This window comes from Vespa mandarinia, chromosome 16, assembly GCF_050613455.1.
Source record: "Vespa mandarinia isolate Hongniang chromosome 16, ASM5061345v1, whole genome shotgun sequence".
Classification (NCBI taxonomy): domain Eukaryota; kingdom Metazoa; phylum Arthropoda; class Insecta; order Hymenoptera; family Vespidae; genus Vespa; species Vespa mandarinia.
The window spans coordinates 175,695-192,429 of NC_140825.1; the positions used below are offsets into that span (position 1 = coordinate 175,695).

General features: G+C 28.9%; 4 protein-coding genes across 10 annotated transcripts; 3 read left to right on the forward strand and 1 right to left on the reverse strand.

Moving 5' to 3' along the window:
• The first annotated feature begins 38 nt into the window (after positions 1-38).
• On the forward strand, positions 39-1,410 carry LOC118442054 (activator of basal transcription 1). The gene is made up of 4 exons (XM_035867214.2): positions 39-172; positions 317-538; positions 682-853; positions 969-1,410. Exons 2-4 carry the CDS (start codon positions 382-384, stop codon positions 1,246-1,248), a joined length of 609 nt encoding a protein of 202 aa, XP_035723107.1. The 5' UTR covers positions 39-172; positions 317-381; the 3' UTR covers positions 1,249-1,410.
• A 134-nt stretch (positions 1,411-1,544) lies between these two features.
• fl(2)d (Pre-mRNA-splicing regulator female-lethal(2)D) lies at positions 1,545-7,658 on the forward strand. Of its 3 annotated transcripts, none has more exons than XM_035867193.2 (6): positions 1,545-1,915; positions 2,582-2,960; positions 5,139-5,263; positions 5,447-5,625; positions 5,709-5,863; positions 5,983-7,654. In XM_035867193.2, exons 2-6 carry the CDS (start codon positions 2,729-2,731, stop codon positions 6,723-6,725), a joined length of 1,434 nt encoding a protein of 477 aa, XP_035723086.1. In that variant the 5' UTR covers positions 1,545-1,915; positions 2,582-2,728; the 3' UTR covers positions 6,726-7,654. The 3 variants fall into 3 exon arrangements, with proteins under 3 accessions (XP_035723086.1, XP_035723087.1, XP_035723089.1); XM_035867194.2 differs by lacking the exon at positions 1,545-1,915 and adding an exon at positions 2,155-2,296; XM_035867196.2 differs by lacking the exons at positions 1,545-1,915; positions 2,582-2,960 and adding an exon at positions 3,546-4,009 and having other exon boundaries at positions 5,983-7,658.
• Positions 7,659-7,773: 115 nt separating this feature from the next.
• On the reverse strand, positions 7,774-12,848 carry Grip91 (gamma-tubulin complex component 3). 3 transcript variants are annotated; one of them, XM_085661748.1, is made up of 11 exons: positions 12,625-12,848; positions 12,234-12,400; positions 11,937-12,069; positions 11,424-11,844; positions 10,118-10,623; positions 9,829-10,021; positions 9,493-9,697; positions 9,159-9,380; positions 8,863-8,994; positions 8,519-8,779; positions 7,774-8,333 (listed from the first exon to the last, which is right to left on the reverse strand). In XM_085661748.1, the coding sequence occupies exons 1-11, from the start codon at positions 12,701-12,703 to the stop codon at positions 8,157-8,159; spliced, it is 2,496 nt and encodes an 831-aa protein (XP_085517874.1). In that variant the 5' UTR covers positions 12,704-12,848; the 3' UTR covers positions 7,774-8,156. The 3 variants fall into 3 exon arrangements, with proteins under 3 accessions (XP_085517874.1, XP_035723078.2, XP_085517875.1); XM_035867185.2 differs by having other exon boundaries at positions 9,829-10,024; XM_085661749.1 differs by lacking the exons at positions 12,234-12,400; positions 12,625-12,848 and having other exon boundaries at positions 9,829-10,024; positions 11,929-12,067.
• A 509-nt stretch (positions 12,849-13,357) lies between these two features.
• Positions 13,358-16,302, forward strand: lic (dual specificity mitogen-activated protein kinase kinase lic). 3 transcript variants are annotated; one of them, XM_035867205.2, is made up of 7 exons: positions 13,358-13,485; positions 13,760-13,877; positions 14,006-14,171; positions 14,351-14,587; positions 15,041-15,220; positions 15,316-15,533; positions 15,635-16,302. In XM_035867205.2, exons 2-7 carry the CDS (start codon positions 13,813-13,815, stop codon positions 15,777-15,779), a joined length of 1,011 nt encoding a protein of 336 aa, XP_035723098.1. In that variant the 5' UTR covers positions 13,358-13,485; positions 13,760-13,812; the 3' UTR covers positions 15,780-16,302. The 3 variants fall into 3 exon arrangements, with proteins under 3 accessions (XP_035723098.1, XP_035723095.1, XP_035723096.1); XM_035867202.2 differs by having other exon boundaries at positions 13,368-13,485; positions 13,691-13,877; XM_035867203.2 differs by having other exon boundaries at positions 13,396-13,609; positions 13,691-13,877.
• The last annotated feature ends 433 nt before the right edge of the window (positions 16,303-16,735 follow it).

Below are 16,735 nucleotides of genomic sequence, written 5' to 3' on the forward strand. Positions count from 1 at the left end.
TAGCAGCTTTTAATGTCGTAATTTGACGTCGAAATACAAGTACCTTGATGCAGCAGCCCCTTTATGGCGCATTTCAGTGTTACCAACTTTTTAATTTAAAACCTTCAAATACATCGCTTGAATAACCAAACTTTTTACAATTCAATATTATATTATGTTTCAGACATTTATAGTAAGATTTATGTTAATAGTTAAATTTTTGTCAATATATAAAACGAAACATTTCATTATAGGAACAAAGTGGAAATAGTAGTTTGACAGTAACATATTGTATTGAATATATAGAAATCTCTCCTTTTATGTATATATTTTCTAGGTGTACAGAAAAGTTTCTAATATCCGATGTGCGCGTCGGTTGTGATAAATATATAACAAAGGATAATGACTGATACGGAGCACGTGAAAAATTTTAAAAAGAAAAAAAGTGGAATTATTTATTTATCAACAATTCCCAAATATATGAACATTACAAAAGTACGAGAAATATTTTCCACTTATGGAAAAGTTGGCAGAGTGTATTTACAATTAGCCGAAAATAGTAAGTTATAACGGATATCTAATATCTGTAAAGACATTTTCATTAGAAATCAAAGAAAAGGAAAGACATTAAGAAAAAAGGCTAAGAGATAGTTTGTTTTAGACAATGAAATGCTTGATCTATAATAAAGTTTATTTCTACAGTGGAGGTTGTTAAGAAGAGAAAACCCGTGAAACATTTTACAGAAGGCTGGGTGGAATTTGAAAGTAAGAAAGTAGCTAAATATGTAGCAGCAGTATTAAATAACAAACAAATTTCCATGCGTAAAAAAAGTAAATTTTTTGATGTCATATGGAATATAAAATATTTACCACGGTAAGAAAATATTATTACTTTGTCTTATTACTATTACTTGCTTTATTTTTTTATTTATTTTATAATGTGTTATTTTGTAATTATGAATTATATAAATGTACAAATTCTTTCTCAGATTTAAATGGATTCATTTAAGCGAACGTTTGGCATATGAGCGAGCAGTTTACAAGCAAAGACTCCACACAGAAATTGCTCAGGCAAAAAGAGAAACCAATTATATTTCTTATAATATTGATAGAAGTAAAAGATTAATCAAGAAGAAACTGAAAGGAGAAGCGACAAATTTTGTCTTACCTAAAATCAAACAAAGGGACACGGATGCAGAAATTAGAAACATGAAGGGAGAAACCGAGATAAAAAATAGAGATGAAATTTTAAAATCTTTATTTGGTTAATACTTTCAAGACGCATACTGCAACATTCTAAAGAACGAGTATTTTTGTTTTGTTACGAAAAATATATGTCCATATATCAAATGTTAATGTTTTGTATAAAAATGAGGTTATTCACGTATGTACGTTACGTCGTATACTTTTAAAAAACAACGATTTTCGTCGTAAAAGATAAATATTATTAATATAAAGTTTTTAATAAAAATGTAAGAAAATTTCTGTACGACCATTCTGTAAACCACGCATGCGCGTAATCTCTAACTTTGAGATTAAATCGAAGAGAACTATTTCCACTGCCATTCTCTCCTGTTGAGTGATCGTATCTGTGCGCATGTGTATGTGCGTGTCACGGGTTTCTCCTATTACCAATAATACGAGAGAGTAATATCCAAAGATCTTGCTCGTTCCAATGACCTTTCTTATTTTCGAGTAATACCTTACGTAGTACAATAGTATTTGCATCCGATTAAAAGAAACTAAATTATCAAATTGTCAAATAGGTTTCGTAGACTGATTGATTGGAAAGTTCAAGTGGATCGCGGAGTTTCCGATTTTAGTTGTTGTGAGCTTGTAAATGCGTACATGTGCATACATATGTAGATAGATGCGTTTTTCATCATGCACGATCAAACTTTCGATATTGACATCTTTGAATGATATGCAAATGTCGGTACGTAAATGTCGGATTCGTAATATTTAATTAGTTTTTTTTTTAAATCAAGCTAATAAAATTCAGTAAATAAAATTGACAGTTGGTAACAGCAAGTTAGTCATATCTCTGATAAAGATTTACCTTATGGCTTAACATCTGGAGTATAAATTGTATAAATGTAGAACTATGTTTATACATTTAAAATTAGATAATTATCTACATTTAAAGCGATCCTTTTTTCTATACGGAAAACCTATCAATTAAGGAAGGATGTAATTAAATTTTAGGCCCAAGTTCTAATCTAGAATATGTCCCACGAAATGGCGTCACAGTTACTTTTGATTACGCACGTTTTGGACCTTGCAGTTCTATTCTCTCTAATTTCCGTGTTTCCTCTTGGTATATATCTATAAAAATGTCTCATGTAACTTTTCGTTATACATCACGTCTTGGAAATTAATATTTCATATATTCAAATATATTTACTAAGAAATTTTTAAAGTAAAATATGCAGATGATTAATATCTTTTAAGTTTAAAAAGTGAATATTATTTTTATAATATTCATAAAAATTTAATTATTTATATTAAAATTACGTAAATTTTGCGATGGCCAGTAGATTTTATCTTAGAAATATTTTCATTTATTTCCCAATATCAATTGATATTTTCTTGTCTTCCACAGATATTTGGCATCGTCTTATTACCCTTTACTCTGGCTCATTTATAACATACACAGAAGCTGTAACTAAAGTATTAAGGATTGTAGTGAACTCGAGCAAGATTTTCCAACAATCTTTTATATGATCGTGCAGTAAAATAATAACGTGAAATGGCAGAGGAGTGCAACGAGGTTAAATCAGCAGGACCATCTTCACCAAGAAGTCCACTCAGCAATGGAACAGGTGTAAAAGCTTGTAGTCCACATTCTCCGAGACAACCAAGGCGTATAAAGCTAACAGGACAACAATTGGATAACTTAACAAAGGAGGAATTGGCAGCCAAGTGGCAAGAACAGGATTTATATGTGGAATATCTAGAGGCCCAAGCAGCAGCCCAGGAAGGTACTGAGATCACTTGAGTGAGGCCAACTCACTCTCCACATTTCTTAACCAGATTAATGAATGCCAGAACACTGAACGCAATCTCTCGCATGAGACAAGACTCTTATAGGGACGTTAAGCTTAGATGTTAACTGTTCTAAATCAGTGTATAGGATTAATAATGATGTTCACCTAAATATGTATATATATATACATATATATATATACATATATATACATATATATACATATATATATATATATATATATATATATATATATATACATACACATGTTGTTTCACGATTAAGAGGAATTTCTAAAAAGTTAGTTAGAAAATTAATTAAGTACTATTCCATTTCTTGGGCGATTAAGTTGTATCGTACATGCTGAGTATTCATATTACTAATCTTAGTTAACTGCTCTGAATCGCAATGTACATTTCAGATATAGTATTGTACATATTTCCACAAAATATTATCAACTACTTTTTCATACGTAGTAAAAGTAAAAGAATAAATATTGTCTTTCAAGTGCATTGAAAAATAGTGCTATATTTGTGGGAAACAGGTGACAATTTGTAGTGTGACTTACAACATGAGATAATAATTACAGAACAAGTCTAAACATCATGCAAAACTTCAAGATGCATTACATTTTTTCTTAAAACATGCGTGCTCATCTAAGTCAAGGTGTATATAGTGCAAAACAAAAAGTGAGATGCTGTGCATATTATGCAGACACAATGAATTTTTCATTTTATTGCCATGTCTGCTTTAAATTATTTTTATTTCGTGAAATTCAAGGAAAATATAATTTTTAATTTGATCTTATAAGTGAAAGTGCGGTGTGCTACGCATGTTCTCCTATAGTGTAATAAGCATTACAGTTGGCAAACAAACATGTGTGTGCGTGTGTGTGTACACATTCGGTATGAAGTTTTCACCTTATGAGGATCATAAGGGATATAACATCTGCCCTGATGCTAACTTTACAACCCAGAGGAATGTAAAGAATGGTCCCATGCATCCTTCGGCCTAGAAAACACTGTGCTGGTCCTGAATATTATGGTGGGTCTTGAAAATGTTAATTGATCTGGTCGCCATCTGGAATCCCTTGTGTATAATTGGATACCCTATTTTTTTAAATTTATGCATCCTCTATCTTATCTGATTTTTCATTCTATCCATTGATATGGTAGAATGTTATTGTTATAATTATTGCGTTATATATATATATATATATATATATATATATGTATGTATGTATGTATGTATGTATATGTATATATATATATGTATATATGTATGTATATATATATGTTTGTATATATATATATATGTATGTATGTATGTATGTATGTATGTATGTATATGATATGTATATGTATATGTATATGTATATGTATATGTATATGTATATGTATATGTATATCATATATGCTATAATAATCTCATAATAAGCAAAACAAAACCTAAAGTATATAAACCTGTAAAAGATGTCGAGTGTTATTGCACGCTATTGTCTATATAAATATCATATCTGTATGTATTTTTCATACATACTATGATGAAAATAATTGATATTGACGAAATATATTGAAGACCAATACTTCCGTTATATCATAATTAAAGAGATCATATATAAGATTACTTTAGAAATTTCATTTGGGCAAATAAAAATGCTTGTAATAGAGATTTCTAATAAAATCATAAAAACAAATCAAAATTAAGTCATGAACAAAGAATAGATACAATAATAATATATATCTTTTCATGGACAATTTAATTAACATTTTGAGAAACATAATTGCGAAATTAATTCCTATAAAACCAATGTACAATTTAAATAATTTTATATCTTACATTCATTTTTATTAAAATCATTATCAACACGCACACACATATGAGTAAATTAAATAACACAGAATAAAAAACTAGGAAGCCAATACTGAAACAAATATAATATTTGAGATAAAAGATATAAAATGTACTATAAGAGATATAAGATAGTATTTTAATTTGCATAATAATTTAATTCTCGCATGTAAAGAGTACAATTTACTATGTTTTAATTTATTAAACAGCAACATTATTACTCTGAAGATGTAAAAATATATATATGTCAAACATATAACGAGAGGATAGTAAATGTCTAACAAATATACATAGCAAAAGTTGACACAATACCATTTTATAGGTGAATTAGCTTCGTTGAGAGAATCAGAAGACAAGTTCAGACAGCAGCATATCGAAGCATCTCATCGTGAAAAAATCTTAGTGAGGAGGCTAGCCTCTAAAGAACAGGAATTGCAAGAATGTGTTGTACGTATTTTTATTTATTTTTATCATTCTTCTCATATGGGACATAAATAAATTAATTTAATTTTGTGCAGAAAGTTTATATTTATATATATATATATATATATATATATATATATATATTATATATATATAATTTACCATTATTATTATCCAACCATATTTTACCATATTATTATCCAACAGAATCAAATATCTGAAATGAAAGCAGCCCAAGTTCCATCTGCTGCTTCGTTAAGGTCCGCTTTGTTAGATCCAGCTGTAAATATTTTGATACAAAAATTAAGGCAAGAATTGGTCACAACAAAAGCTAAATTAGAAGATACACAGAGTGAATTAAGTGCATGGAAATTCACACCAGATAGGTAAATAATTATGATTGTGCAATGTTTGAAAAAGATTTATTATCTATTTGAATATATGATTAATTGCATGTATACATTTCCAGTAACACTGGAAAAAGGTTAATGGCCAAGTGTAGATTATTATATCAAGAAAATGAGGAATTGGGTCGAATGATAGCCAGTGGTAGAATTGCTAAATTAGAGGGTGAACTTGCATTACAAAAAAGTTTCAGCGAAGAGGTCAAAAAATCTCAATCAGGTATGTATATATTATAAAACATTTTGTAAAATATTTCAGATAATTATAAAATAAAAAAAGAAAAAACGAAACAATTATTTGGATTACAAGATTTCACATACACGTGTTATATTAAATAGAGTTAGACGAATTTCTTCAAGACCTAGATGAAGATGTGGAAGGTATGCAAAGTACAATTTATTTCTTGCAACAAGAATTACGTAAGGCACGAGAGTCGGTTATTTTATTGCAACAAGAAAATGCGGTATTGAAAATAACCGGCGCTGCCGGTGAGAATAATTCAACAAATTTAACTAACGGATTATCACCTCATACATCTTCAATCAAAAAGGAAAAAACAGAGGATAATATAGCTATAGAAGTAAAGAGCTCGAAACTATTAACAGAAGGAAGTGATATGTGTAAAACTACGAGAACTTCACCGTTACTAGATAATAGTAAACTACTTCAAAGTGAGCGCGCAAGTATTGAAAGAGGAGTAGATCGAATAGACAGAAAAACAAATCAAACAGATCAGAATGACGAAAGTTCGAGCGATTCGGCTGCTTTAATAATCAAAGTCGAAAATGAAGAGTTAAGTGATAGGGAAGAAGATCACGAGGAAAATCGAAATAACAAAAAAACATTGAGGACTAAGAGTTATGATAAATACAGTGGAAAAACAAACGGGGATGAAGTATTGACTAGAGCGACTAGGGGTAGGGAAAGGACAAAAAGGGACAAAAGTGCACCGAGCAGTGATGACGAAAGGACGCATAAAAAGAAAAGAAGAGAGAGTGTTCTTTCTCTGGATTATAACGACGCTGACGATGATGCATTAGTTCTGACCAATGGTGAGACTCTTCAAAGTGATCCCGAGTGAATAATCCATATTATGCATTATTGTTTCATCGCACGTGATTTTTTAGAGAAATAACGTGGTTCGCAATATAGGATTAATGTCCATTGTACAAAAACAGAATTTGTACTTATTTCTTGGTAACAAAATTCTGTGCTATTCTAATCCTGTAGTATTATAGTTCGTATACTAATTATCACGTGTAACTTTGTACTTCTGATACTATTGGTAATTCTTGAATTGAGTCAAATAAGCTATTATCTCATTTTCATATTTCCTTATATCACTCTCTGTGTGTATATTATATTATATTGTATTCATCGTATCCTCTCCCCCTTCCCCTCTCCCCTCTCTCAATCCTATTTTATTCTATTGTATTACATTTCAATTTATTCTACTCTCTCCTACTTTGACATCTACATATATATGAATTTAATTTGTAAATAAGAATTTGTGAACCACATATGATCCACGAGTCATGAAATATTCTATTTACGTCTTCGTTGATTATCAATGGGTGGTTTGGGTGAAATAAGGGTATTTTGGTACATTATTTTTTAATAACTAACCAAAATTAGATCAAAATTGCGTGAGAATTAATTTATTTGTATCTCATTAATGAAGTAGCAAAAAAAGAGAAAAGAAAAAAAAACAATGAATTTAAAAAATTTATCTTGAGTTACTTCTTTATACACACTGAATGGTTATATCGTTATTAGTATATAGAAAAAATATCTCTACGGGTAATATACACAAATAGCCCTTGAAGATATAAATCTAGTTTATTGCGCGTATGTATGACCTGTGTTGTTCCCCATATTAAATATGTGTATGCACGCACATGTCATGTATGAATTGTGCTTTCAATTATGCGTAAAAAGATCTATTTGTTAGTCTATAAAATACTTATAAACTATTTAAAATAATAACATCAATTCATTTCAATAAAACAAAAGCTGATCTCATAAAAAGAGATACATTACATCAATTATGCATTTTGTATCTCTAATTTTGTCAGTGACTAATGATAAATGTACAAAACGCGCGTTTATATTACTTTGTATTACCTATGTGAGAAATATAAACATCTTCTTTATTATAACTTAAAGGAAAAAAAATACACTAAAATTTGCCATCTCACACATATTCTATAAAAAATAAATCATTTCTATAAACAAATAATTTGGAGTATTCATTAAACTGGTGAACAGAGTATTGGGCAATATTTAATTCAATTAACGATTAAATTTTTACTTACATTAATATTAATCATATAGTACTATTAGTTATTTAATCATTATTTGTTAGTGAAATATTACCCAACACTGAATGTATGAAGTATTTTAAATAGTGTGTGTGTGTGTGTGTGTGTGTGTGTGTGTGTGTGTGTGTACACACTTAATATGTGTAACGATCACATTTTGCATTTACAAAAGTTTCAATTATTAATAGCTTTCATTTAGTGATAAGAAAACTTTGATCGCTCTGCCTACGATGCTGATACGTCAATGGCACAACTAATCGGCTATCTTTTCTTTTGTAATATTCGTTAAAATCTAGTCGTACGCTGAGTAATTGCAAAGAAACATCTTCCGCGAAGGCAAGCATTAATAGAAATTTTTTCACTCTATCCTACAAAGTAGAAACATTTTGTGTTTTAATAAATTATATTTCCAGTATAATGAACAACATGCGATATGTACATATTTGTATATATCATATGTATATATGTGATGATACATATAATGAACAATATGTGAAATAGTAATTAAAATTTTCTTCAATTGATAATATATTTTATAATTATAAATTATTACCTGATAAGTTCTGTACAATAATCTTAGTTGAATAGATAGAGTGTTCAAATATTTTAAGAATGCTGTTTGACGTTCTTTAGTATCTATATCATTAGCAGTGCTTCGTCCCCATGATTTTGTTTGTTCACTTACGGTTTGTGAGAAATTATCAGCAGATAACTTTGCCTCATGTTCTTGAGTAGCACGTATAAGAAATGTTTCTACAAGACTTTGTAAGTCTAAAATTGGACTATAGACAGAACGTAGATGATCCATTAATTCCTAATGAACATAATATATTTAGATTATTTTAGTATAATATATTACTTAATATAATGTATTTATAAACGGAATCAAATAATTACTTGAGATTTTTCATCCAATAAGATACCACGTCTTACTGCATCTACAAATTGATCATGAGCAGTTATTATTTCGTCGAGTGAAGATGCTTGTCCAAGTTGTTTATTAAATGCATCCCAAGAACACTCAATTACCTAAAATATACAATGCATTATATATACATAATAACAGTTACTAATAATGATTAAATTTTCATTTATTGTTAGTTTAAAACTATTCATATATATATATATACATAGAATTCGCACGCAACACAGAGAGAAATATGACACAGGTCCATTATAAAAATTAGTTTTACCTCAAATAAAAAATAATACTGCAATTGATGAACCAAATGAACCATGCTGCTTGTAATAAGATGAATTTGATTTTGAATAGGCAAAATTTCTGGCATTTTTCGAAATATTTTTGCCGACGTAATTTGTTGCTTCCATATTGCAGACAATATTGATTCCATTCTTTTTGCCCTCCATAATGCAAAGAATACCGTTTGATAAGTCTGACTACACGGCTCGAAAATCTGTATTAGAAGTAATACAAATGCACATACAACGTCTTTATTACATATACCAATATTATTCAAAAGAAGATGTTAAGATGGTACATTTTGGATAAATAATGATTACTCTTACAGTCCCTATAGGTCCATCAACGTTATAATCCAATATAAATATATCCCATCCTGTTTCATTATCTGAAGGCCCTAATAATCTGACATCTAAACGTCTTTGCACATCTACGTCCTCTAAATTTGTACTTGTTGCTCTTATTGCTGTTTCCAATATGGACGATATGTTATGTGGATATAAAGAATTTGCTGGTTTTGCTAATTCTGGCCTAAAAGAAAGTGAAACTATAGAAGAATGAAATTTTTATAATTATTTTTCTAAATGAAAATCTCAATAGTAAAGTAAAAAATAAAGTTACTCGAGATATATTAAAAAAATATTATTCTTAAATCAAATTACTCTAATAAGTGCATGAGGTGTTGGATAAAGTGTCCTTGGCCAAGTAACAGATAACTTTTTATTCCTTGTAAGTGATCAAGAAGATGACATTGTTTTGTTAAAATTTCAACAACTCTTGTAGATGTTTCCTTATAAATTGCATCCATAATCGTCTGTAAACGGCCATCTGGGTCCATATCAAGAAATATCTCGACTGCTGCAAATAAAAGAAATTTTTGAGAAAAAGAAAATAAAAAGAAATGTAGAACGGGCGGAAAAATAATATGAAATAAAATCAAACTGATTATACCATTATATTGGTCTTCCGTATTTTTAAACATTTCCGTTTCTCGGCCTTGTTGCCATGGCGAAAAGTCTTTACATACTTCACGTAAGAAATTAATACTCTTTCCTGTTCCTAATATCATTTTTGCTTGTCCTTTAGTAATAAAAGAAGGCACCATTGCATTTCTAACTTGATATTTTTCATGCCACATCCTATCTCCTGCTACGTCTGCGCATGTTTCAATAAAAAATTCATTATATGGATCATCCAATTGTCCATCCGTGATCCATCTCATCAACATATTGTACAATGGAACACAAACACTTTCCAATATTCTTTTCATTAATTTTTTTGCACTTGCATCACCGTGATAACTGAACTCATATATGGTTGAAGCCAATAATCCTCCTTTTTGGCCTTGACAAGCTCTGGTCACACTCGCTAGCCATTTCAAAGTTTCCAAAGGATCATATGCCCAAATATGTAAGTGCGAAAGTGTGATTCCATAATGACCCAGCTGATTTTGTGACCTAATATATGAATTCGGTCATTGTGAGTTACTACGTATAATATTTGAGTTACTATGACTAGCTATTTTTAATTGATACCATATCGTTTTTATTTCATAGATATAAAACATAGATCTGAAGATTTTCATTAATTGTCACGATAGAACAATGTCTATTTCATAGAAATTTTGCTGAAAGAAAATATGAGTATTCAAGCTTTTTCTAAAATATGTAAAGAATATTGTAATTTATATGATTGCATAATGAGAAATGTGATTTAAAAATAATACAAAAAAATAACGATAACTTAATGCAAATACTTTTGACAAAGAAAAATAAAATCGGGGAAATTTGGAAAATAAATTTTTAAATAATTAACTATCTATTTAAATAATCTACTTATAGCCATAACATGTGCTGCTTATAAGTTGTAAAAAAGCTTGAATACTTATTTCCTATCTTTGTAATCTTAATATTGTTTTCCATAATTGCCCTCATATATAACATATATTTTTATTCACAGTAAAATTAATTCAATTCATATTTGCTTAGCCATATTAGAAAATATTAATCGTCCCATTAGTTATAATATGTTATTACAGTTTTCTTGGGCTTATATTAAACTTAATTTTTTTTTATAAATATCTCAAATGTTCTAAATGTTTGCATTATAAAAAGAAAAAGCTAAACTTTGAATATACATAAAGTAAAAATAAATTCATACTGAAATAACTACCATGAAAACGAGTTTATAAAAAAATAAAGAGAAGTTATAAAAATCTTGCGCGCTTAGAATAACAATTAATATAAAACTTTATTACCTGTTTACTTCTTCCTGCATTATAGCAATGAACTTATAATATTCTGATAATTCTTTTTGCAATACTGCAACAAAACTTTCTGCAACTCTACCTATACCCGCTGCAGATATTCTTTCTGCACTTCTGCGTAAAGTGTTATATAAATAACCAAGCTCGCTCAATCTCAAAACAGCTTGCTTTTGTGAACTACTGATGTTTGCTACAGGATCGATTTGAAATCCATAATTTGAATCTAATTTTAAAAATTTCCCTTCGATACCTTGGAAACAATATATTAGATCTTGTATCAATACATCCTCTGAAACATATTCTTCTCGAAATACATTGTTCTGATTTACAAGAGGACCCCGTATATTTGTCTCCATAGTATTTATAGAAACAACCTGCTGTGCCTGACTCCATGAGGACTGAGATGGTTGTCCTTTGAACAGCCATTGAACAATCGCATTAATTTAAATAGTTAGTTTGTAAAAGATAAGTAGGCACTTAAAAATTATATACAAACTTGCATACCGCTGATAGATACGATAGGAGTATTTAAACTAGACTTTATGTCTGGAAAAGAAAAAAGTTTGTCTCTTCTTTGCTCAGTCGTTTGATTTAAGTTCAGTAGAAATACTAGAACGCTTATACGGTTTCTCAAGGGCTATATGAAAATATATAAATACATTATGTGTGCGTGTGTGTGTGTGTATATATATATATATATATATATATATATATATATATACATGTATAAACTCAAATTTAATAATTAAAATAATAGTAAAATATCATATTATTTATAATATGCAAAATATATACTATTACCCCAATTCTCAGATCATTGTGCAACTTGTCAAATCGTACTGCATCTTGAGACGACAATTTACTTCTTATAGAACTGGCAACCAATATTTCATCTTCCCTTAGAGTTTCTACTCCTTGAATAGATGAAAACAACTCCAAGGAGAATCTCATAAATCTTCTAACAAGTTCTGTAATTGTACAGGAACAATTATAATATATTCTTCTTTGTAATAAACATAGACGATTAAAATTGATTTTAAATAAGTGATCAAAAGATTGTCATTTTTTTCTTTTTAATATAAATACACTATATACAAATGTTTGTTAAATAATTGTGATAACATATAATATAATCAATGATGATAATATATCAATATTTAATGAAATATTTTTGATATGATTGTCGAATAACCTTGTTTCTGTTCTCCGAAAAACGAAATGATCATTTTTTGAACCAAATCAGCAACATTTTCTTCTTCTGAACCACTCATTTTAAAAAGGAAAAAAAAAAAAAGAAAAAAAAGAATTACACTTTTGCAAATAAAAATGTAACGATGTAAACGTAATTTGTTTATATAGCTTTGAAAGATATAATCTGATGTTGCACAGGCATTTCTCCCTCTCTCTCTCTCTCGCTCTCGCTCTCCTTCTCGTGCGCGCGCCTATGTATTATTAAAGTAAAAATAAAGGACGAATGTGTATTATTTGAAATTGCAAAAGCAATATTAATATCAAGTACGTATTTATTATAAAGTATAAAGAATAAAGAAAAAGCAAGAAAAAAGCAAGAATAAAAGTGTATAAAGGTAATCTACAAAAGAGGAATAGACATTGAATTTAACATTTCAAAATGTTATTAATATTCCTTCCCAGAAAATTTCTTTAAAAACGTATGTAACCGGTAATCAGAAATGTTATATATCAATTATGTACATATATTTATAATGCAAATTGGTAATGATTTTCCACATCATGGTAAAAAAAGGATCAGTAACGTTTGTAAGCATTTGTATGAAACTTCTATAAATTCATCTTGGAATCTTTGATTAGTAATTATATTTAAATGGACCAATCAAGAGAATGGTAAGGAAATGATATTTTAAAAGATGTCTACATATTCAAAGGTCGAATATCGTAATTAATCGAATATCGTAAGTAATCGTTATTCTGGCAGCACTGATCCTTGTGAACACCTTCAGTCTATCATTTAAGTTTGTGAAAAACTTCATATTTGGGCAACGGATCTTTGGAATTTTATCGTTACCCTCCTTAGGTAACGTAATGTTTTTCTCTAGGTAGAAATAAAAATGGATTATGCTCTATTGATCGAAGTAATAAGAAAATCACAATTTTTTCTACAATTGTCTATTCTCATCAATGCACTCAGAAGATATTTTGTATGGAATAACCTAACGTCATCTTTATATTATAGATGAGATGCTTGATGGAAATTTAATATTTCCTTTTTATCTTTACAGATAATTTATATCTCAGATATAAATTAGTATGTTCTAATGGAAATAAACATGAATTTTACTTATATATAGGAGTCATTAAATTTCCCGATAGGCATATAAAGGCATTTCTTCAGCATAACACCATGGCTTTTCGAAAAGGAAAACGGAACTTGAAATTGCAAGTCTCTGATGAAGCTCTTGCTCCTGTGTATGTAATAACGTGATTATAAAAAAAAAAAAAAATAAAAAAAAAGAAAAAAAATATTTATATAAAAATATAAATTCATATATAGAACTTGTGTATGTGTGTGTGTGTGTTTGTGTGTGTTATAATAGGACACCTCCAAGAAATTTAGATAAAAGAACTACGATAACTATAGGCGAGAAAACATTTGTCGTAGAGGCAGATGATTTAGAGACATTGTGTATACTTGGACGCGGGGCTTATGGCGTTGTCGATAAAATGCGACATAAACAAAGTGGTACCATCATGGCAGTTAAGGTAAAAGAAAAATTATAACTTAGATGTATCATTTATTTATTAACATTGATGTATATTTTGGAGTCAAATATGTTTATATTATATGATAAGTAATTTAAGATAATTTTTATATATATATATGTATATACATACATATACATACATATACATACATATACATATATATATATCACACACAGAGGATAACTGCCACGGTCAACACGCAAGAACAGAAACGTTTACTTATGGATTTGGATATTTCTATGCGTAGTTCGGCGTGTCCTTATACTGTACAATTCTATGGAGCATTGTTTAGAGAAGGCGATGTCTGGATATGTATGGAGGTGATGGACATGAGTCTTGATAAATTTTATACAAAAGTTTACAAACATGGACGTGCAATTCCAGAGGATATCTTAGGAAAAGTGGCATTTGCTGTAAGGATTGCAATTTTAAAACTATATATAATTAAATATGTTTACAGTTTTATCTGTATATGTATCAAATTAAAGTCCATTTTGTCTGATAACTTTTTTTAAGAGAGATTTTTTTAAGAGAGATTAAATTGAAACACAATTTTGGTATGTTTGTGTTCAAACTTTTGATACTTATCAATAGGGCCTAGATATGGTATATGCAGTTTATAGCCAATTGTTGTTAAGACAGTGCTCTCATTCACACATCCACTTCCATTGCTCCTTTTCTTAAACCTGATGTTGTACACTGAGATGCTGTAATAGGATGAGCTGGCTGAGTTAATGAAACTGGATAAAGGCATGAACGGGGCGGGTAAAGGGATGCATTGGTGTAACCTTTACTCATTGTTAACATAAAAATTTTATGTAAATTTATTGATAAAATCATTTCATCATTACGTTTTATCGTTACAGGTAGTTAGCGCATTGCATTATCTCTACTCGAAACTAAGGGTTATACATAGAGATGTCAAGCCCAGTAATATTCTCATTAATCGAGAGGGTGAAGTTAAAATCTGTGATTTTGGAATTTCTGGTTACCTTGTTGATTCCGTTGCTAAAACTATAGACGCTGGATGTAAACCATACATGGCTGTACGTTTCTATATGTGTTTTATCATTTTTTGTCTTTTCCTTCCTCTTTCTTTTTTTTCTCCTTCGATACATTCTTTATCATTATCTTTTTTTAGCCAGAAAGGATAGATCCATCAGGAAATCCTTCACAATATGACATCAGATCTGATGTCTGGTCTTTAGGAATTTCTCTTGTCGAATTAGCTACAGGAAAGTTTCCTTATGAATCATGGGGTACACCATTTGAACAATTAAAACAAGTTGTTAAAGACGAAGCACCAAAATTACCTCCTGGCAAGTTCTCATCTAGTTTTGAGGAATTTATTAACAAATGGTAATTAAGGAAATCTGCTTATAAATGGGATCATTTTCAATAATTCATTAAAAATCTTATATGACATAACATAAAAGTATATTCAAACAATAACTTTTCAGTTTGATGAAGGATTATACTGCTCGTCCAAATTACAGTCAACTTCTGGAGCTCAGTTTCATTAAAGAACATGCAAAAAAAGATACCGATGTTGCTGAGTTCGTCGGACAAATTCTAGATTTACCCGAACTCGAGCAACTTGCATAGTACATATAAGAATTACTCATGTAGAGTTTACATCATAACTCTAATGTATATTTGTACTTCACAATGAAGTCATTTAATTTTATTTTTGCGCGTTCTATTATACATATTAAAATTATTCTCGTATTGCAATTTGATCTTAAAGTAAAGATGTACAAAAGTACAACTTTTAATTATTAAATCATTCTCTGTATTGAATCATACATTTTTCGATCCGCATTAAGTTAAGCGGTGATGGATCGAGATATGTAAATATTTACTAATATTTTCTACACAATCTGATAATATAAATTTACTTCTTTATATCACATTTCTGCATAATTAGCGGTAAACTACGTGAAATCTTATAATACATCCATTTTCTGAAGCATTTGGATTCATATTGTACCTTTATGACGTTCATGCAGCCTAAGTAATTGATAATACTTTGATTATAATAAAGTTGCTTGAAAGAAAGAAATTAAAAAGAAAATTCTTAGTAAATTCATCTTTATAAATCTTTAATAAATGAGCATTTTGTGTATCATTACTTCTTCAATTATTTAAAACCAATAACTTAATTAAAAAGCACTCGTGGGAATGATATGATCAAATATATATTTCTCATTATACGTTCTCTAAAATTATTGTAAAACCACTTGATTTTTGATAAATGATAATCTATATTATATATATATATATATATATATATATGTTTTATATAAAGCACACAAATAGTTAGTTACAAATTAAGAATTTTATTTGCTTCATTATTAAAATAATTCTTATTTCATTAGCTTGTATGAAAAACATGAATTGTTAAAATTTCATATAAGCACGTGAATTGTATATATTTATATTTTAATATAATACGGTGTATAATATACACAATGGGAGATATATTTTATTTAACATTTGGAGTGTATAATAACAATTAATGAATTCTTTATTTATTATAATTCACTTTTGAAATAGAATAG

Bases quoted from the DNA above. Each gene is read 5' to 3' on its own strand.
- LOC118442054 (XM_035867214.2), top strand. From the start codon at position 382: ATGACTGATACGGAGCACGTGAAAAATTTTAAAAAGAAAAAAAGTGGA. The intron at 539-681 runs GTAAGTTATAAC...TTATTTCTACAG, and splicing joins TTTACAATTAGCCGAAAATA to TGGAGGTTGTTAAGAAGAGA. The intron at 854-968 runs GTAAGAAAATAT...ATTCTTTCTCAG, and splicing joins AATATAAAATATTTACCACG to ATTTAAATGGATTCATTTAA.
- Grip91 (XM_035867185.2), bottom strand. From the start codon at position 12,703: ATGAGTGGTTCAGAAGAAGAAAATGTTGCTGATTTGGTTCAAAAAATG. The intron at 12,401-12,624 runs GTTATTCGACAA...GTACAATTACAG, and splicing joins TTTCGGAGAACAGAAACAAG to AACTTGTTAGAAGATTTATG. The intron at 8,780-8,862 runs GTAATTATTTGA...TATGTTCATTAG, and splicing joins TATTGGATGAAAAATCTCAA to GAATTAATGGATCATCTACG.
- lic (XM_035867205.2), top strand. From the start codon at position 13,813: ATGGCTTTTCGAAAAGGAAAACGGAACTTGAAATTGCAAGTCTCTGAT. The intron at 15,221-15,315 runs GTACGTTTCTAT...ATCTTTTTTTAG, and splicing joins GATGTAAACCATACATGGCT to CCAGAAAGGATAGATCCATC. The intron at 15,534-15,634 runs GTAATTAAGGAA...ATAACTTTTCAG, and splicing joins GAGGAATTTATTAACAAATG to TTTGATGAAGGATTATACTG.